The sequence below is a fragment of the Mustelus asterias genome, chromosome 7 (genome assembly GCF_964213995.1).
Source record: "Mustelus asterias chromosome 7, sMusAst1.hap1.1, whole genome shotgun sequence".
NCBI classification, from domain to species: Eukaryota; Metazoa; Chordata; class Chondrichthyes; order Carcharhiniformes; family Triakidae; genus Mustelus; species Mustelus asterias.
In genome coordinates, this window is record NC_135807.1 from 121620605 (window position 1) to 121643170 (window position 22566).

The 22566-nt window shown below is 42.5% G+C and overlaps 1 protein-coding gene across 1 annotated transcript in view; it reads left to right on the forward strand.

Moving 5' to 3' along the window:
- Positions 1–22566, forward strand: part of tmx3b (thioredoxin related transmembrane protein 3b) — a 151437-nt gene that overhangs the window by 91709 nt on the left and 37162 nt on the right. Inside the window, exon 9 of the mRNA XM_078216712.1 lies at positions 397–463. Within this exon, the coding sequence (XP_078072838.1) occupies positions 397–463 (67 nt within the window). The remainder of the gene's footprint in view (positions 1–396; positions 464–22566) is intronic.

Sequence of the window (22566 nt, forward strand, 5' to 3'; positions counted from 1 at the left end):
GAGCCAAGGCTGACACCTTATGGATATCACATGGCTCTTGACAAATTGACAAAGTGTACAGAGCTGTAGAAATGTGTTATTTTAAAGGAAGAAATTGTTTCTGATTATGGTATAACTGCATTCCCTTGATCACCACCATTCCCTACCCTGCAAAAATGAGCATAACTTTGTGTCACAATTGGTCCTACTGAAGGCGTGAGAGTTTCTGATCTTCTTGCTGAAAACAACAGCAAAGTTCACAAGCTATTTTCCCTGTATAAATATAGCTTAACTTGGGAGAATGGATTATTTTGAAATGATATTAGCGTAGATCCCATAGTTAGCCTGCAAAAATCTTAATTTCTAATGAAAAACGTTCTGGGCAGTTTGTAAGAGTTTGTGATGTTTTTCCACCAGGATGTCTCTGTCCAGGAGCTTCCTGCCGTGTTGGTGTTCAAAGATGGGACCTACTACACGTATGATGGTGAGTCCAGGAAATATGGTTTGTTGTCAGTTCTAATTTGCACGTCCCTTTATTTTGTTGAGGGGGGGGGGGCGGAATCCAGAAAAGGGTACCTTGATGTTTGTACCTGCTTATTAATCTATAATAAAATAGGTGACCTATTTGAAAATAACCCGACCTTCCTTTTAGTTAACAGTTTTGAACGTCCTGCAAGAAAAGTGCACAGACAGTTATAGCATTGATCTTCAGATTTAACTCCCCCATGGTGATCATTCACAGATTGTTTTCTGAATAAATGAAATGATCAGTAAAACAGTAAGCATTACTTCTGTGACATTTCTATGGTTAGAACTGCCTCACAGCGTCAGGAACCGAGGTACAATTCCGGCCTTGGGTTGTCTGTGTGGAGTTTGCACATTCTCCCTGTGTCTGTGTGGGTTTCCACCAGGTGCTCCGGTTTCCTCCCACAGTCCAAAGATGTGCAGGTTAGGTTGATTGGCCATGTTAATTTGACCCTAGTGTCAGGGGGATTAGCAGGATAAATATGTGGGGTTATGGGAATAGGGCCCGGGTGGGATTCTGGTCGGTGTGGACTCAATAGGCCAAATGGCTTCCTTCTGCACTGTAGGTATTCTATACATCCAAAACTTTATAAAAAGTCATTATGTTGAGATTCATATACATACTCATTATAAACTGTCCAGTGAAGTTTTGTTGGAATAAATATAACCAAAGACCAGCTCTTGAACTTTGTTGAGAAAGAAATCTTTGAATCGCCATAGCTAGTCTTAGTGAAAGGATTTCGGAAAGAAATTGGAAAAATACATTAGGAGCATTTTTCTCCAGTATCGGTAAAGGCCACTGTTGGCCGGAAAAGCGGTGTTGAGGCCACTGATGACAATGGCTGCTTTTTCCACCATGTGGTCCGGAACTTGGAGAAAAATAATTGCCGTCACAAGTTCCACGACACAGCCCTGGCAGGCGACCTTGATTTGTCCACTGCAGCATTAAATCAGCAACTTGATGATCCAGACCCCCCCCCACAAAGCATCAAGCTGGCACTCCTTGGCATGACCCTCTTCCCCCAAGCGTTACACACACTTCCGAGTTTACCTGGGAGTACTGGATGCCAGATGCGTGCCTTCTGAGACCAATCATGCTTCACGCCATTCTGACATCGTGCTGCCGTGGATGGATTTTTTGATGTGGGGATATGATCCCGGCATATGGGCCTCATAATTGTATGTTAATTTGTTACAATGAGGCTCTTGGGAACCATAGCCCATCACTGACAGGGTGAAGTGACGATCACTTCCTGCTTTATGTGACGTGTCGTGATATTTTCTGCTCCCATTTCCAAACCTGCCCGACATGAATGGGACCTGAAAACCCCGGCCCTCGCCTTCCGTGCTACTTTCAGCACAAAGATTAATGTAGTACATGCCAGGCTGTTAGCTACTGTAGATAATGTATTGGGGATCGGTGCTGTTGTGCCTCCTGTGAATGGATCCCTTGTCTTTAGCATGTAGGAATTAACTCTTGCTGCCCAGTAGCTATTGATATGATAGCACAGTCTAGCAGGTGGACCAGTGAAGCATCTTGAGGAACAAAGTGGATATTATGTTTTACTTGAGCCTGTATGTTCTGCATCAGTGTTTTCAAAGGCAACTGAGGAAAAGATTTGTGCGCGAGGTCAGAACTATTAAAGTACTTTGTTGTATAGATATAGAGTTAACATATGCTTAGGCTCAGTTTCAGTTAATTAAATCAGCTTGCCTTTGTGTAATATAACATAGAAGTTGTGGTGGCAAGCTTATGGAGGGATTGAAAATGCATGGGAATTTTAAAAATCGAGCCATTGGTGGACCAGGGACCAATGTATGTCACTGAGCACAGGAATGATGGGTTAGTAGGGATTTATGTGATTGAGGATATGAGCATTTGACTTTTGGATGTGTTCAGAAGTGGAAAGTGAGAGGTTGACCAGGAGAGCATTGTAATAGTCAAGTCCAGAGGTAACAAAGGCATGGATAAGGGTTTCAACAGCAGATGAGCTGAGGCAGTGGAGAGTTTGGCAGTCTTATGGAAGTAGAAGTTGGAACTAATACACTGTTGGAATAAAATATGACACACGGTTTGCAATAAGTTTTGACAGGTTCAGCCTCAGATAGTTGCCAGGAATGGCGGTTGAGTTTGTGGCTCGAGAACAGAGTGGCAGGGACCAAAGACATTGGCTTTGGTCTTCCCAATATTATTGGGATGAAATTTCTGTTTTCCAAGACTCCATGTCTGACAAGTAGGGACATAAAAGGATTTAAATACCAACATTTAATTTAGTTTACCACTCAAATTTAGGGGTGCTTTATTTTCAGAGTTGCTAAAGTGGTCTGAAATTGTGCATCAGGCCTCATCTAAATATGGTACATCTTCACAAGCACCAATATTGCCTCCACAGGCAACTTGCCTTGTGTTTTGGGCACCTTATCTTGCCGGCAGTAGTCTCTAGTAAGTCATTATTCGGGGCTAGGAGAGAAGTTTGGGGAGGTGCAATTGCAACTAACAAGAATGCCTTGGAGTTTAATCCAGACAAATGTGAGGTAATGCATTTTGGAAGTTCTAATAAAGATAGGAAATATACAGTAAATGGTAGAACCCTTAAGAGTATTGGTAGGCAGAAGGATCTGGGTGTACATGTACACAGGTCACTGAAAATGGCAGCGCAGGTGGAGAAGGTAGTCAAGAAGGCACACAGCATGCTTGCCTTCATCGGCCGGGGCATTGAGTTTAAAAATTGGCAAGTCATGTTACAGCTTTCTAGAACCTTAGTTCAGCCGCACTTGGAATATAGTGTTCAATTCTGGTCGCCACACTACCAGAAGGATGTGGAGGCTTTGGAGAAGGTAGAGAAAAGATTTACCAGGATGTTGCCTGGTATGGAGGGCATTAGCTATGAGGAGAGGTTGGAGAAACTTGGTTTGTTCTCACTGAGGGACGACCTGATAGAAGTCTACAAGATTGAGAGCCATGGACAGAATGGATAGTCAGAAGCTTTTTCCCAGGATGGAAGAGTCAATTACTAGGGGGCATAGGTTTAAGGTGCGACGGGCAAGGTTTAAAGGAGATGTACGAGGCAAGTTTTTTACACGGAGGGTGGTGGGTGCCTGCAACTCGTTGCCGGGGGAGGTAGTGGAAGCAGATACGATAGTGAGTTTTAAGGGGCATCTGGACAAATACATGAATAGGATGGGAATAGAGGGATATGGTCCCTGGAAGGGTAGGGGGTTTTAGTTCAGCCCGGGCAGCATGGTCGGTGCAGGCTTGGAGGGCCGAAGGGCCTGTTCCTGTGCTGTAATTTTCTTTGTTCTTTGAACTGGTCTGAGTGTTTCTGCTGCTCCTGGATCCACAGTAAACTTGAACAGTGACTTTTTTTAAAAATAAACATCCGTTTTTGGTGGTGATCACGAAGTTTCATCCTCACTAGTAAATCTTGATCCGAGCAGGCCAAACAATTCCCCTCCAAGAGCAGCCCAAATTCACCAGAGCTTTGAAAACAGGCTCTAGATCCTTCATTAGCATTAGCAAGGAGCCAAATGTCTGTTCTAGATTGTCAGGATGATTCAACTGTTCTGTCAAATCACCAGGTTTCCGCCCAGCATTTCTGTAATGCAGTTTGGTAATGTTGCGTTATTGAGAGCCAGGGGTGTGAACCCACATCCTGTCTCCACGAGTCAATTCTATTAAGATCCTCCCAAACCAATTGCTCCAAATGTATTTATTGTCAGTATTAGTGTACAGCAATGGTATGCAGAGTAATGGGTTTTAACTCTTAATGTAATCTGCTGCTTAAAGGATTCAGTAACAAGCTCAACAACATATTTTTGACTAGATCTCTATGAAATTTCTTGGCACTCAAGTTAAAGTCACTATAGGGTTGCATGCCTGGGCATGTTTTAGACCCAAACTTGGCACTTCCTGAGCAACATGCACTTTTCAATGTGGTGTGCGAGGCAGCTGAAGACAGGGCCACCAATGTTAGGGTGAAGGGCATGAGATGTGCAAGAGGCCAGTCAGAGGAACAGAGTTCTTGAACACAAGAATTATGAGCAGGTGTATGCCATTTGTCCTCTCGAACTGTGGCCAAAATTCCACTTTCCTGTCTGCCCTCCATAACCGTTGCTGATCAAAAATGTACCTAACTCTGCCTTGACTATATTCAATGACATAGCCTCCACTGCTCTCTTGGAAAAATAATTTCACAGACTAATGACCCTTTGAGAAAAAAAGTTTCTTCTCATTTCAGATTTAAATAGGAGACCCCTAATTTTTAAATGGAATCCCTGGTTTTAGACTCCCCCACAAAGAAAGTTGCTCTCAGAATCCACACTGTCAAGCTCTCAGGATCCTAATATGTTTTAATAAAATCACCTCTTATTCTTCTAAACTTCAATGTGTATGGGAAATATGTTCAAACTTTCTTAATACGATAAGCCCTTCATCCCAGGAATCATTAAAATGAACTTATCTGAACTACTAATGCAATTATATCTATTCTAAGGAGACCAAAACTTTACACAGTACTTCAGATGTGGTTCACTAACACCCTGTACAACTATTGCATAATGTTCCTACTTTTATACTGTATTCCCTTGCTTGCAGTAAACGCTAAATTCCATTTGCCTTTCTAATCATTTGCTATACCTGCATATCAACATTTTGTGATGATGCATCAGGCCACCCGTCTGGGGTGAATGGGTGGGGAGCAGGTGTGTGGATATAGGAGACGGTTATAGAGTTTGGGAGATACAGGACCACCAAGCACTCAATCCAGACTGCCACTCAAATGCTGGAGTACTGTACTGTCAGAGCTGCCTTTGAGTTATTAAATTCATATTCCTGCAGCTGAATATTAACTATTATGGCACTCTTTGGAATATAGCAGCAGTTCTCCCAGTGTTCAAATCAGCATTTACCTTAAATAGGTCCACCAAAAAGCAGGTTAAGTGACCATTCACCTTGCTGTTTTTTTTCTGAAGTCTTGCTATGTATTGAATGATTAGTGCATTTGTTGCACTCTAACTCATAGGACTCCAAGTGCTTTGAGATGCACTACATGCAAGTTATTTTTAGCATTTTTTGCACATTTTGAGGGAGATGCTCTGAAATCTGAGTTTGTACAGTCAGTGCCCAAATCCTCTGGGTTATTGTACAGTTAATCAAGCAAATTCTTTAGAGTCAACAGTGAATCAACCAGTTTTGAGTAGATTCTTTAGCATCTTTTTCTGCATAATTGCAGGGGGAGTTCCTAAATCTGAGCTTCCACCAGCTGGTGTTAAATTTCCTGAATTAATCACGCAGTTGACAAAGCAAATTCTTTAGTGTTAGCGATCATCTATTGAAAAACAAATCGGTTTCAGTTTGCACAAGTGCCTTCCAAAAGAGGATTCCTGTAAGTCAGGCTATATAAAATTACCTAAAGAGAAGATTTTATGGAGCCTGCAAGGGTGGGAAACATGGTGAACAACGTGAGTGAATTTATAGACAGAACTACGGAATTAGTCCGACTTCCTGTTCTTTTCCCTGGAAAATACTTTCATTTCAACTTTCCTTTTACTATTGAATCGGTGTCTACTGCCCCACCTCTCCACTCACCTGATGAAGGAACAGCGCTCCGAAAGCTCGTGATTCCAAATAAACCTGTTGGACTTTAACCTGGTGTTGTGAGACTTCTTACTATGCCCATCCCAGTCCAACGCCGACATCGCTACATCATTTTGAGTAGGGTAGTGGATGTTGTCTCCATGGACTTCAGTAAGGCCTTTGACAAGGTCCCTCATGGCAGACTGGTGCAAAAGGTGAAGTCGCATGGGATCAGAGGTGAGCTGAAGGTGGATACGGAACTGGCTCGGTCACAGAAGACAGAGGGTAGCAGTGGAAGGGTGCATTTCTGCATGGAGGGCTGTGACAAGTAGCGTTCCTCAGGGATCAGTGCTGGGATCTTTGCTATTTGTAATATATATAAATGATTTGGAGGAAAATGTAACTGGTTTGATTAGTAAGTTTGCGGACGAAACAAAGGTTGGTGCAGTTGCGGATAGTGATGAGGACCATCAGAAGATACAGCAGGATATAGATCGGTTGGAGACTTGGGCGGAGAGATGACAGATGGAGTTTAATCCGGACAAATGTGAGGTAATGCATTTTGGAAGGTCTAATACAAATAGAAAATATGCAGTAAATGGCAGGACCCTTAAGCATATTGATAGGCAGAGGGATCTGGGTGTACAGGTGTACACAGGTCACTGAAAATGGCAACGCAGATGGAAAAGGTCGTGAAGAAGGCATGTGGCATGCTTGCCTTCATCGGCTGGGGCACTGAGTTTAAAAATTGTCAAGTCATGCTGCAGCTTTATAGAACCTTAATTAGACCACACTTGGATTATAGCATTCAATTCTGGTCGCCACACTACCAGAAGGATGTGGAGGCTTTGGAGACGGTACAGAAAAGATTTACCAGGATGTTGCCTGGTATGGATGGCATTAGCTATGAGGAGAGGTTGGAGAAACTTGGTTTGTTCTCACTGGAATGACGGAGGTTGAGGGACGACCTGATAGAAGTCTACAAGATTATGAGAGGCATGGACAGAATGGATAGCCAGAAGCTTTTTCCCAGGGTGGAAGAGTCAATTCCAAGGCGGCATAGGTTTAAGGGGCAAGGTTTAAAGGAGATGTACGAGGCAGGTCTTTTACACAGAGGGTGGTGGGTGGAACTCGCTGCCGGAGGAGGTAGGGGAAGCGGATTAAATAGCGACTTTTAAGGGGCGTCTTGGCAAGTACATGAATGAGTTGGGAATAGAGGGATATGGTCCCCAGAAGGATAGGGGGTATTGGTTCAGTTGGGCAGCATGGTCGGTGCAGGCTTGGCGGGCCGAAGGGCCTGTTCCTGTGCTGTAATTTTCTTTGTTCTTTATACAGAATGTTGAACCATAGGCCGCCCTATGGTGGCTTCATATTTGTAATATATTTGCATGCAATAAATACTCATTAGTGTTAAACATTTTTAAATTGTGCCCTACCTTCAAGATAAAATTGAAAATGATAACTTGAATGAAGAACAACAGGACAGGCAATATTACGGAGCCTTACATCAGCTAACATCCTCAAGAACGGTACTATTGAGGGACTTCAGTTAACGTAGAGACTCGAGAAGCTAGAATTGTTTTCCTTCAAGCGGAGGAGGTTAAAAGGGAGATTTAATATTGGGCCCTCAGAATTATAATGAGTTTTGATAACAACAGGAACCGGTTTCCACTGTCAGGGCGGCTGATAAGCAGAAGAAACACATTTAAGATAATTTGTAAAAGTCAGATGAGGACTTTTTATAATGCAGTGCGTTACGATGATCTGGAATAGGCTGCCTGAAGGGGTGGGGCAGTAGAAACTGATTCAATAGTAAAAGAAAATTTGAAATGGAAGTATTTTCAGGGAAAGGAACAGGCTTGGAGGGCCGAAGGGCCTGTTTCCTGTGCTGTACTGTTCTTTGTTCTTTGAAGTGGGACTAATTCTGTAGCTCTTTCAAAGGTACAGTACAGGCCCTCCTTCTGTGCTGAAACTAATATTCTATGATTCAGCGACATAGGAGAATCTCAGGACACCAGGTCCATGTTTGTTTAAAGGTAGCATGCACTGGTCAGCTTTGTGCAGTTGTTAGATGTTGAGGTTAGAGGCTGTCCTTGCTAACTTCTGTAGCACAAGGGAGAGGAACAGAAGAATGGCAGACTGCATGGAGACTTGGAACTGGAAAAGGAGAGGGTTGGGGAGTAGAAAGTTGAGGTTCAGGTACATGAGGGAATGCAAGTGGGATCTAAGAAAAGACAGAGTGTAGGTCAGGGGCATGGAGGAGTGCAATGAGAGTGGCCTGAAATCAGTGGGAGTAGAGGAGAGAGAGCCAGTCAAGGGAAGAAAATGAGAGACTTAAAGGTAGTGTAAGTACTGTCCAAATGTAGGTTCATCAGTGTGTTGCTGGTAAAGTCCTTCGAGAACTTTCAGTTCACGTACAACATTTCTGTTTGGCCATGATGCAGAGCCTCCCTGTTTGACCAGAGGGTCTTTTACAGTTCACTCGAAGCTATAGCATTGTTAACTGATGGTGAGTTTCACCATTGACAATCTTCCCCTGCCGAGAATTATGTGTCTCCCGTGCATGCCGCTAGTATTTTAAATTTTAATTATAATCGTATCAGAAACTGGACAAAGCAAGAGAGTGGAATTGGTGCCCACTTTCAACTATTAGAAACAGCACGCCGCTGGTAAAATTCAACCCTAAATCTTATCTCAAAAGAAAGCTTGGGAGACATGTCAGAGTTGCACAAATAAAATTGTTTAATTGAAAATAAAATGTGACAGTACTTTATGACAAATATAACAGTCGATCAAATATTGAGTTACCCAATTATTTCTAACATGGGTGTGCAAATCTTATAATACGATTACAAATTGGGAAACAAAAGCAATTTGATCTGTGTAAAATTAGCTGAGAGTGTTCACATGGCAAGAGGTCTACATAAAGGGCAGAGATAAAGGCAGAGGTGGGTGGCACGGTGGCACAATGGTTAGCACAGCTATCTTTCAGCGCCAGGGACCCAGGTTCAATTCCGGCCACAGGGTGACTGTCTGTGTGGAGTTTGCACATTCTTCCCGTTCTGCGTGGTTTCCCCCCTCAGTCCAAAGATGTGCTGGTTAGGTTGATTGGCCGTGCTAAATTGCCCCTTTGTATTGGGGACTAGCAGGGTAAATACAAGGGGTTACAGGGATAGGGCCTGGGTGGAATTGTTGTTGGTGCAGGCTCGATGGGCCGAATGGCCTCTTTCTGCACTGTAGGAATTCTATGATCTTGATGATCGATTGAACAATCTATTTAACTCAACAGATTTAATTAGAGCATTTTCTGTATTAACAGTCTTGTCTTGCATTTGCATTTTGGTATTATTTGAATTTCAATGGTGAGATTTAATCCTTTATTTCAACTTCAAGCTGGAGTTTTGCTTAAGCACTGATGTCAGCTTGAGTCCTTTATTTCTCCTGCTTTTGGAATCAGTGTTTTTATCTGCAATTTCTGGTTGCCATGTAATACCTCTGGATAGTTCTGCAGTGCCTCTCCGTTTGAAACACACATATGGCAGCAGCATAAAGTATTGTTGCCTCTTCAGAAGATAGTTGTACTTAATAAGCTTGTATCCTTGATTTGACATAGTTGATAGCATTTGTTCGATGATTGTTCTTTTGTATTCTTCAATGACGTCAAATGAGTTATTTGTGGTTATAAAGTCGACGGAAAGTTCAGTGTTGTCGCTAACCATTGTTACATCTTGTTCAATGCCAGGGGGCAGATCGTATGAAATCTTTTTTAAGGTGTCGATTATAGTTTGCTTTTGACAAGATGCTTGTAAAATCACTCTGTGCTTAATGGCATTGTACTCAATAGATGCAGTGAATGGATACTCATAGTGGTACCAGCTGTGAAAGCAAAGTAAATCGATTAATTTTAAACCACAGCTGGGGCAGAATTTAATAATTTAAAAACAACTAGGATAAATTAACCCGCTTTCAAATTTGATTAGATATACAGTTTTGAAAAACTTCTCTGCAGCAATTTTAAAGTTAGCTTTATCCAATAGTGGCTGTACAACAGTTGCAGGTCTAACACTTTTTCTGTGTAATCGGAAATCTATGGTTACATTGTAGAAGATCTAGCTACATACCAGACATGTTGAAAAACATTTTTAAGTTGAATCTTAAAATAGGTGTGATAATTCATTTGTTGTTTATGCAAAAGAGATTCGATCAAATCCGATCTGTTAGAAAATGACTTCTGTTTATTAAGTGTAGCTTTATCCCAGTATATCTTCTGAAAAGTTTACAATGCCTGCCATTCAAGTATATTTGTTCTGTTCATTATTGTCCCCAAGTTAATTTGAGTTTGTTTATTTGGCTGGTGTGAAAAGACATGCCTATGAGAAAAACAGCTTTCCTCCTCTATAAGTCATTTTCTGTTCACAAGTAGAAATATGTCTAGATAATAGATGTATGAGATTCTTACTTGTCAATAATGTAACAGATGTTCTCACACTGACAGAATGAAAAAAAAACAAATAAATTGTCTTCTAATTTTTCAATTTCAGGAAAACTCTAATTGTTTCTTTTTAAAAAATCAACAACAATTAAATTACAAGGGAATGATATCAAACATGAAAAGCATTACTTACCATAAAAATATCAGGAAGGTTAAATACATCTTCAGTGTAGTAGGAGCGATCACTATTTGAGGTGTGTGAGTGCTTTTCTTGAACCTGTCCTTTTATATCCAAGGGGAATCCATCGGGGGAAATCCAATTTCATCAGCTGAGAGTTTCATTTCATCACTAAATGAAAGTGAAAATCATAAATTATGCAGTCAGAAAAGACATACAGCATCAAGCTTATATTGCACTGTATACCAAGGGATAATATAGTGTGGTGAACTATAGGTCTTTACCCCTAAGAGTCCCAGATACTTTTAAATTTGATTTGATATGCTTGCATTAAATTTGATTTGAAATGCTCACATTTAAGTGCAAGTTAGTGATGTGCATCTGCAAAGTTTTACTTTAAGGGTTTTTCACTCTAAACTTATCCTTTCAGTCCTGTTTATGACACCAACTCTATTCTACAGCCCATAATAAATGTTTAAACTCTGAAATAAAAACAGAGAAACGCAGGGAACACTCGGCAGGTCTGGCAGCAACTGTGAAGAGAGAAACAGAGTTTCAATGAAAAGTCACAGACCTGAAACATTAACTGTTTCTCATTTCACAGACACTTTGAGACCAGTGTTCTCTTAGGGCATGGTACCTGAATGAGATGCGGGAACCCAGGATTGCTGCCAATTTTAAGAGTTATAATGGTGGATCAGAGGGGAGCTGAAGAATAGCAGCCAAACATGCTGGGAACACTCATACTTAATGCCATTTGCATTGAAACACTGGGCTCCAAGGCTACCTGTTTCGACCCAGGAATCAGCATACACCACTCAGTAGAGGAGTCCCCGGACCTTAAAATGATGGACCACCCAGGTTGAGGTGCATTGATCTCATTAGTTTTACAGAACTTCAGAATATAAAAATGATTTTGAACCAGCTGACTCATCATCTGCTTTTCCTTCTGTAAATGCCCACCTTCCATATTTAAAAGCCCCCCAACCACCAAAACTTGCAGCCAAGGTGAATAGGAACAAATGAGGAGTGGACAAAATCCCACTTCCACAGCAATGAGTCCTTAATAGGTATTAATGGAGTTTGCGATTCATGAAGCTTTGCGATTCATGAAGCCAGTGTCTCAGTTTAAAGACATATCTTTTATTTGACCAGTGGCCACTAGGAGAAGTCACCAAAGGGTTGGGTCTCCTCCAAACATAGAGCAGCCAGACCTCTCCGATGAGTTCTGACGTACACAGTTCAAAGCAGATCAATTATACATTTTTCTTACCAATTACTCCTGCCTTTCATTTGCTTTAAATCAATCATCTTCAATTCACAAAAGTAATTGATAACACCTGTCGTATATGTTAGCCAATTGCATATCTCTAGCATAATGGAATTTTATTAGTCCGTAGAATCCGGAAGCTAACTCCTGTCATTGCTAATCCCATTTCCTTTATCACTTAGCAACCCCAGACGCCTGACCTCAAAGGTCAGAGGTAAGGTTCCCACCAACTAGTTCCAAACCAGACAAATGCAGTTTTCCCAAGTCTGAATAGTATCTGTCTTACCTGGACAATGAATAAGCCCTATTCATGATGTTACATCGAGTGTTCTTCCATGAGAAACTTTACTGATAATTATTTGCACGTTCTGAGGTTTTCATTGTTCGCTAAAAATGTGTTTCTGTCTCTTTTACCCTTTACCATACTGCCTTATAGCAATTTGCCTTTGACTAAGTTAATACATCACTTTTAAAAATACATTAATACATTCAAAATATTAGCATGTGTTTTAAATCATAATCCCTTGTTTAAATCTCTTACTGCACTTCATGTGTGTAAACTGCTTTCTTGTTAGCTTAGAAATCTGTTTTAAAGTTGTTTAACTCCATGCTGATAGTTCTGTCAGTGTCTTAATGTCGAATGGTTTAAAATCTTCTCTGACCTATTAGGATTTTTTTTCCCTACAGTAGGATTGGTGGGTATGATAGAAAGTCTACAAATATAATTATTCAGGAATGGAAAATCTTGACAAAATTTTCCAAATTGTAGGGCATTTTGCGTTGTGGATCCACAATAGCTAAAAAGTGAGTTAAGATAGTCTAATGTTTCATGCAGGATTCTTGCAACTAACAGACATTTATTCAAAGTCCTTGTGTGAACGGGCACTGGTTTTAATTTAGCCTCTTTCTCACCAGTACAGCAAAATTAGTACAGAATTGCATCTTTAAAATTTGCATATACTGAAATAACCGGCTGCTTTCAGAGTGCTACTGGTTTTTTATCGACCGTAAAGGAGATTTCCTATCTCTGGGTTATGGATTCCTGTAAATGATCTTCAGGTTACAATATGCACATGTGAATGTGTGCAACCAAACACTCTCTATTGTTGTCTGTTGCATCACCTTTTCAGTCATGCTGCATGTTCTTTCCTCTCTCCTATGAGGTGACATTTGTTTCCAAAATTATCTTTGCTGATAAATTAATTTCTTTTTGGTTATATAAAGAAGACATACTGATCTGCTTTGTTCAAGAAATCAATATGTGATGGTATATATGTTCATAGACTATTATACACACCACTGAGACTAAAGAAAAAAATAACACAATTAGGTTAATAAATCTCTGCATGTTTCATGGGACAAGGTGCACAGGGAGACATCCTTCTATCTTTCAGTGCAAAACAAGTCATCTACTTTTCGCATGACTGGTTGTAGCAGCATCACTTAATCTAGCTGTCACACGTGTTATTTCTCCACATTGCGCAAACGCTCTTTCTCTTCTTTTCTCTCTCTCCTTGTTCTCTCTGTTCTCTCTCTCTGTTCTCTCTCACTCTTTTCTCTCTCCCGTTTCTCTCTCCCGTTTCTCTCTCCCGTTTCTCCCGTTTCTCTCTCCCGTTTCTCTCTCCCGTTTCTCTCTCTCTCCCGTTTCTCTCTCTCTCCCGTTTCTCTCTCTCTCCCGTTTCTCTCTCTCTCCCGTTTCTCTCTCTCTCCCGTTTCTCTCTCTCTCCCGTTTCTCTCTCTCTCCCGTTTCTCTCTCTCTCCCGTTTCTCTCTCTCTCCCGTTTCTCTCTCTCTCCCGTTTCTCTCTCTCTCCCGTTTCTCTCTCTCTCCCGTTTCTCTCTCTCTCCCGTTTCTCTCTCTCTCCCGTTTCTCTCTCTCTCCCGTTTCTCTCTCTCTCCCGTTTCTCTCTCTCTCCCGTTTCTCTCTCTCTCCCGTTTCTCTCTCTCTCCCGTTTCTCTCTCTCTCCCGTTTCTCTCTCTCTCCCGTTTCTCTCTCTCTCCCGTTTCTCTCTCTCTCCCGTTTCTCTCTCTCTCCCGTTTCTCTCTCTCTCCCGTTTCTCTCTCTCTCCCGTTTCTCTCTCTCTCCCGTTTCTCTCTCTCTCCCGTTTCTCTCTCTCTCCCGTTTCTCTCTCCCTCCCGTTTCTCTCTCCCTCCCGTTTCTCTCTCCCTCCCGTTTCTCTCTCCCTCCCGTTTCTCTCTCCCTCCCGTTTCTCTCTCCCTCCCGTTTCTCTCTCCCTCCCGTTTCTCTCTCCCTCCCGTTTCTCTCTCCCTCCCGTTTCTCTCTCCCTCCCGTTTCTCTCTCCCTCCCGTTTCTCTCTCCCTCCCGTTTCTCTCTCCCTCCCGTTTCTCTCTCCCTCCCGTTTCTCTCTCCCTCCCGTTTCTCTCTCCCTCCCGTTTCTCTCTCCCTCCCGTTTCTCTCTCCCTCCCGTTTCTCTCTCCCTCCCGTTTCTCTCTCCCTCCCGTTTCTCTCTCCCTCCCGTTTCTCTCTCCCTCCCGTTTCTCTCTCCCTCCCGTTTCTCTCTCCCTCCCGTTTCTCTCTCCCTCCCGTTTCTCTCTCCCTCCCGTTTCTCTCTCCCTCCCGTTTCTCTCTCCCTCCCGTTTCTCTCTCCCTCCCGTTTCTCTCTCCCTCCCGTTTCTCTCTCCCTCCCGTTTCTCTCTCCCTCCCGTTTCTCTCTCCCTCCCGTTTCTCTCTCCCTCCCGTTTCTCTCTCCCTCCCGTTTCTCTCTCCCTCCGTTTCTCTCTCTCTGTTTCCCCGTTTCCCCACCGCTCCCCGTTTCCCCACCGCTCCCCGTTTCCCCACCGCTCCCCGTTTCCCCACCGCTCCCCGTTTCCCCACCGCTCCCCGTTTCCCCACCGCTCCCCGTTTCCCCACCGCTCCCCGTTTCCCCACCGCTCCCCGTTTCTCCCCCCCCACCCACCCTCTTTGGCTTAATAGCCTCTGTCGCCTCTAAGTCTTTATGGATTCTATCTCCTTCCCATGATTCAAGAATATGATCCATTTTATATTCACTGCAGTACCGAAGGAGCATGTTGACGAAGGTGCATTTATTTCAGCTGAGATATTAACTCATCATCCCACCTGCCTCTGGGTGGATGTGAGGAAATTCCCATTGTTACTCAGAGCAGGAATATGGTTCCATAGGGGGCGATTCAATGGAGCAACTTGCCACAGCCGGGATTCCTGTTGAATTGTGTGTGAGGACCAAAACGGCATTCCCGCCTGGTGTCGTCGAATGCATTGCAATTTTCCTGGGCCTGGTGCACCTGGCCTCCTGTGATGCATTCACCCAGCGCCATGGGCGCCAATTCGTCCTTGTCCTAACAATCAAGACCAGGCGCCATGGGCTCCAAGGGTCAAAGAGGGTTCCTCTGCTGTTGACAACTGATGATGGGGGGGATTTTCAAGAGACTGGACATTGGGGGGGGGGGGGGGGGGGGGGGGCGGTGCTTGAGCTCGGGGAATGGGGCTGGATTTCTCCTTGTTGCCCTGGAAAATGTGGAAATCACTCTTGGAATGGTAATTTCAGGCACGTTTCTCGTAAAAAATATCTTTGTTAATGTCTGTGTTCTGTAAAACCTTTGAAGTGGCCTGGTCTCATTAAAATCCATGGCCCCTGAACACCTGGAAGCCTTCAAAATCACAACAACACTCTCTTCTGAAGTAGAGGTTACCTTTGGTTGATTTACGTAAGAACTAGGGGCAGGAGTAGGCCATCTGGCCCCTCGAGCCTGCTCCGCCATTCAATAAAATCATGGCTGATCTTTTTGTGGACTCAGCTCCACTTACCCGCCTGCTCACCATAACCCTTAATTCCTTTACTCTTCAAAAATTTATCTATCCTTGCCTTAAAAACATTCAATGAGAGAGCCTCAACTGATTCACTGGGCAGGGAATTCACAACCCTTTGTGTGAAGAAGTTCCTCCTCAACTCAGTCCTAAATCTGCTTCCCCTTATTTTGAGGCTATGCCCCCTAATTCTAGTTTCACCCGCCAGTGGAAACAACTTCCCTGCTTCTATCTTATCTATTCCCTTCATAATCTTATATGTTTCTATAAGATCCCCCCTGATTCTTCTGAATTCCAATGAGTTTAGCCCCAGTTTACTCAGTCTCTCCTCATAAGCCAAGCCACTCAACTCCGGAATCAACCCAGTGAATCTCCTCTGCACCCCCTCCAGTGTCAGTATATCCTTTCTCAATTTATTTCAGAAGCCGCAGGTGTTCCAAGACCTATTTGAAATGCTTTGAGTGACAGAAGCTGTTAGTTTCACTAGGAAAATCTCCTTGCTTTTTTTATATAAGTCCCAGCTGTTCTGAAACCTCTTGGAACTGCTTTGATTGACAGCTCCAGAGCAGATTAAAGGCAAGATTAGCAGAGGTTTGCTCACACAAGGAAATGAGGGTGCATTAGCTGCTAAAAGCTTTTCTAACTGACAGCTCCAGGGCAGATCGAACAGTTCATTGTTGCTACAATCAGTTCATGTCCCATTAAGCCTGAAGTGCTTCCTCTTTTCACTACCTGTTGGCCCCATTTTTAAAAAAATCTCTGACCCTTCCTAGAAAGCAGAGAGGCTTTTGAATACCATTTTCTCATTGGCCTTTTTATTCTTGCCTGCAAAGCTTCTCACGGAAGCCATGAGCTTTGTATTACTGTTTTAATTCTCTTACTGTTTAATAATGAGGGGGCCTTGTTTTTCTAAATGCAGAGAAATCACCAGGGGCATGAATTAAAAGTGATGGCTCAAGGATCAAAGGGGAGCTGAGGGGAAAGTATGTTAACCAGAGTGTGGGGGTGGGAGGAAGAGACAGAAAGCTTCTAACATGCAGCGCATGCTTATCTATTAGAAGTACCATGATCTATGGGGCTACTGCCAAAGGCTGAAAATGCATCTCTTTTAGCTGGCAGACATCTAATGGACTGAATGTCTGCCTCCTCTGCTTTTATTTTCTGTAAATCCATAGCCAATCTCCTCAGTTCATCCAACAAGACACTCAGGATTATTTGTAATCATTAAATAAGACATCCAAATAATTCTGCCATTGACATCTGAGATGAGGATGCAGAATCTTATCCATTTGATCATTGGCTTATTTGGTGTTTCATCGGGTCTGACTTTTGTTGTTGCTCCCTTGGATTTAAAATTGACCTTCGAGTTATGACAGTGCCACACTTAACAAATATGCCAGATCCTACATGTGAAGACTTCGAATTAAAGCGCCAGACTCTTTCTACATGATTTTGCTTTCCCCTCATCAATGTTCGCCACTTAAGAGCTGTTCATAATATTTCAGTGTAGTTCGTTGGCACTCTGGGACATTGAGGACATGGTAAACTGCTGTATAAGAATGCAAGTCTTTTTATGGTTGTTTTACTCATAATTTTCAGCATTTACGAGTGAGATGGTGGACAGCTGGTCACCAGGAGGTATGCAAGGGCTGGTGTGGGTAACTCTCCCTTATGTGAGAGTGATGATTTTCCGATGATTAGTTGAGATCAGGAACTCGTGTGACTTTATATGTGCTAATCTTTATCTCTCTGCTCTGTTGTATATAAGCTTAAAACTCTAATGTATTGTGCCACCCTGATGCTCCTGCACTAGGTACAATTTCAGAACTACACCTCATTCTATTATCATGGGTATATGTGAAAGATAGAACCACTGAGATGCAACTGTCATGGGGAAAATGACAAGTTTGATTCAGTTATATCACATTTTAAATATGTAACTATTCTTGTGATGAACTAAATTTTGGGGAGCAGTTCAGTTACAGGCCTCAATTTTTTGGGGGGTTCTTGTTGCAATAGAGACTGTCAGAGCTAACTCAAAAAGATTGGCCTCAGAAACAAAATCTAACATGAAATGCTTCCTGCATTAATGTGAGACTGGGTCATTCTTCCTTCAGTTATTCTGAAAGAGGGAAAAACACAAAGTGTTCTTGAATGCCAGTTGATCGCCAATTCGGGAACCTCGCGCTTGGCGCCTGTGGCCTGGTATGATTCATGTGGAGGCATTTTTTCCATTTTAAAGTCATTGAATCCCACCCCAGTAGTGCGGCCAGCGGGGACCACACTGATTTTCCCACTGGCGGCAGCACTTGCATTTCATTCAGGAGAATTGCAGCCGTAGTGTTTGTTACTGAATTCTCAAACCAGATTGGAATAATGGATATTACAGAATGGGGCGGCACGGTAGCACAGTGGTTAGCACTGCTGCTTCACAGCTCCGGGGACCTGGGTTCGATTCCCAGCTTGGGTCACTGTCTGTGTGGAGTTTGCACATTCTCCTCGTGTCTGCGTGGGTTTCCTCCAGGTGCTCCGGTTTCCTCCCACAGTCCAAAGATGTGTGGGTTAGGTTGATTGGCCATGCTAAAATTGCCCCTTAGTGTCCTGAGATGTGTAGGTTAGCGGGTAAAATATGTGGGGATATGGGGGTAGGACCTGGGTGGGATTGTGGTCGGTGCAGCCTCGATGGGCCGAATGGCCTCTTCCTGCACTGTAGGGTTTCTATGATTCTATGAAAGCAAGTTCAGTTCATTCCTGATGAACTGAAGAATCTTTGTTCTGTTTTTAAAATCTGGAAATGAAAAACTGGTATTCGTAAAAGTGCGCGAAAAGTGTCAGATTGAAGTAAAAGAGACTCAGTTGGCTCACTAATGTCATTTTACGGAAGGAAACCTGCCATCAAGTCAAGCCAAGGAACTTCTAGATCCAAAGTTGTCTCATAATGGCTCTCTGAAATGGCCTAACAATAGAGTTCCCAAGTCTACCAGAATCAGTGATTCCAATGCCAACTGTTGCAGCAAACCTGCAGGGAGCTCAGAGTGTTTAAAATTTCCCCCTGCAGTATGCCGCACGCGAACAACAGACACTTACATTGATCATTTTAAATATTATTATTAACCTGCATCGGGATTCCAAACCAGATTTTACTGTATTAACTTTAAACAGAATAATTTCCTAGCCTTTTTCAATGAGCTCGTCACTGGCTGCAACTCCATCCCATCTCTTGCAGGTCAACTGGAGTTCAATCTGGAGGGGATTGGGTTTTGGAGGGGATTGGATATGGGTGCTCTCAGAAATTTGAGTTCGGGGGTGGAGTACGAGGGAGATGGGTGCTCAGGGAAGGAAGCAGAGGCAGGAGACTAAATCTGGCTGCCGGGAAGGTTCCTGGATGGAACCACAAATTTTGGCAACACTGAGGGTGGAAGGTAGAGTTTGAGGCTTTTATAGCTTCAATCATGAAAAGAAGGAGAAGGTAAATAATGATGCTGTAAGGTCTTGAGAAAAGTAGCTGTTTCCTCACCACTCATCTCATGGAATTATCATTTAATTCCTGACTCAGCAGTTTTGTCATGAAATTGAAAGCTGGGTTAAATACCCTTGAGAAATATGGTGCCTGACTTTTATAACTATCAAAGACTTGAGTCTCTGTCTAGACTGATTCTGACTCCTATTGCGGCCTTTAAAAGCTAATGTTCTTATTCTTGCAACTCCTGGATCGTTAAATGGTAGCCATCCTTGTTCAGTCCAGAGAATGAGTGTTGTGCTAATCTCATCCACTTTAATTAGTGCCAAAGGCTCAGTGACATGTTAATTGGAACCATCATGTAAGTGAGAGGAAACAGTGGGGGTCACAGGGCCCTTTCTGTTCACCCTAATTGCCTTATTCTTTGGGGCTACCATGTGTATAGTAGTAATGGGAAATGGAGGCAAGAGAGCCCAATGATGCCTCCATATAGGTTCAACGTACTTGTCAAGGCTTTGATCCTGCTACTGCATGTTGAGATTTTGCAAATGGGTGGGCTTCCACTTGGTGGCAGGATTCTTTCTGAGAGCCCAACATGCTATTGCAATGGGCAGCACGGTGACACCGTGGTTAGCACTGCTGCCTCACAGCGCCAGGGACCTGGATTTGATTCCCAGCTTGGGTCACTGTCTGTGCGGAGTCTGCACGTTCTCCCTGTGTCTGTGTGGGTTTCCTCCGAGTGCTCCGGTTTCCTCCCACAGTCTGAAAGATGGTTAGGTGCATTGGCCTTGCTAAATTCTCCCTCAGTGTACCCGAACAGGCGCCGGAGTGTGACGACAAGGGGATTTTCAGTAACTTAATTGCGATGTTAAAGTCAACCTACTTGTGACACTAATAAAAAGAAATGACCCCGAACCTAGGGAAAATGTGTTTGGATAAAGGTAGGTAGAGGAGAACGAGGGAGATGGGTGCCTTGTCAATGTCACGCTCCAAATTAGGGAATCCAATCCATAGTCTGAACCCTCAGTTTAACACTGCTTACTGAAATTTGAGTTGGTGTGGTTATTTAAAGGCACATTTTGAGGTTTTTTTGCAATCAGAATGCGTGTTTATTGCTGCGTTCTCTGTTAATATGAAGTAACCTTCAAACCAGAATAGCCTCATTCTTTGCTGTGATATTTTGAGTTGGTCATATCATAGCAAAGACTAAAAAGAGCTCACTTTAATTACTGTGCATATTGAACATGACACATGACCTCTGTTGAGAGTTGGTCTGCATCAAACTGGGAGGAGGCATAGGGCCCCATGTTGCTCCATTTAGTAATATAGTACCTTTCTGCCCCTGTTGTGTTTGCTTAGCTTTTGAAAAAATCTGCAAGTTTCCAGGTCGGATCAGGAATATTTTTTCAATGTCCTTTTAAAAGTATTACCATATCCCTTTTGTTTTAAATACCATACTTTATGCTGTACTGGAATATTAGTTCATAGTACCTCCTAAGGGATTTTGTTATTAGGGAAAAAAATCAAAGTAACCACATCAAAGCATTTACTGGCAACGTGTAAAATATTCCCCTCTAATGCTTTCCTAATTCGGAAAAATAGCTTTCAAAATCCTGACTGCAATTTCTGTGGGATTTTCGTTTGAGACTGCAGCATTGCCAACACTTTTAGATTATCAATTTTACATCGTTTTAATGTATGCTTCACCAGGATAGAAGGAAGAGAGAATAATTGACATCTGTCTCTCTCTCATTCATTACCTCTTTCCTTCATTTTCTTTCTCTCTCCCGTTTCACTTGCCACTAATAATATTTATTAAAACAGTGCAAAGTTAGCATATTCCAATGCTGAAACTGTTCTTTTTCATATTAGAGCAGAGTTCATAATGCTTAAACAATTTTTTTTCTTAGAAATAGTAATTAATACTGCGCATTTACAGGGCTATTGCTTGTCACATCTCTTTATCTAGATTTTATTTAGATTTATCCCAGGAATGCAAAATGGGTTATTTGTACCTCGCAAGGAATTTGCATCTGAGATGTATAATTACTGACTTGATTAATCATTTATTTTAATTTATGCAATCTATACCCTGACAAATATCATTTATATCCATGTTTATTTTAATTTATATAATCTATACACTGACAAGTGTAATTTATATCCGTGTAAATTCCCTAAGTTAATTTACATTTTTTATATGGTGAACAATATAAAAGGCCCGAAATAAAAACGAAATTTGAGCAACTTCTCCTTCAAGAATACTGATTTCCTCCTTTTTGGATTTCCACAGTATTTTGCTTTTGTTTTAAGAGTTCAAAAGGTCTGTTTAAGATGGGGGTGATATCAGCGGGTGTTCAGGGGGGCAAATAAGTTTGAATAGATTTTCATGGGTACTGTCTTTGGTGATTTGTCATGTTGTCAGAGTTTTCATCCTTGATCAGACCCTGCTAAATATCTGCAAAACATTTTAAATGTCTATCTCTAAATGTAGGTGTCAGCTGTAAATCCGTTGGCAGTGCTCTCTCCTCTTATCAAAAGGTTGTGGGTTCAGGTCTCAATCTGGGACTTGAACAGAAAAGTCAAGACTGACACTCCCGATGTAATACTAAGAGAGATACCATCTTTTGGCTGAGATATTAAACCATCTGCACTCTCTAGTTGGTATTAAAAAAATCCCAATGGTACCATTTTGAAGAAAAGCAGAAGTGTTGACCCCAGTGTCTTGGCCAATAGTTATTCCTGAATCTACACCCCAAAAACAGATGATCTTGTCATTCTCGTATTGCCACCTTGTAATATTCTGACTGTGTTAAGGGGTTGTGGCTTTTAACAAAAACAAATGTAGTTTGCTCACATAGATTCAAACTAACAACAACAGATTTATTCTAGGCATGGTAACACAGTGGTTAGCCCTGCTGCCTCAGCACCGGGGACTTGGGTTCGATTCTTGCCTTGGGCAACTGTCTGTGTGGAGTTTTCACATTCTCCCAGTGTCTATGTGGGTTTCCTCTGGATTTCCCGGTTTCCTCCCACAGTCTAAAGATGTGCAGGTTAGGTGGATTAGCTATGGTGAATGCGTGAGGTTATGGGGATAGGGCGAGGGATGGGGGAGGCCTGGGTAAGATCCTCTTTTAAAGAATTGGAGCAGACTGGATGGGCCAAATGGCCTCCTTCTGCAATGTAGGGATTTTATGGACCACTTGTTTGTACAGAATAAACAGCAGCCTCCGCAACACGTAATTGCATCACCATCAAATCATGCGATCAGTTCATAAAGCAATCTGCAACCCTTTTAAGTATATAACACCTCTGTGGGAGCTGTTGTTCACGGGTTGGCAGTCATGTTTCCCGCATTACAG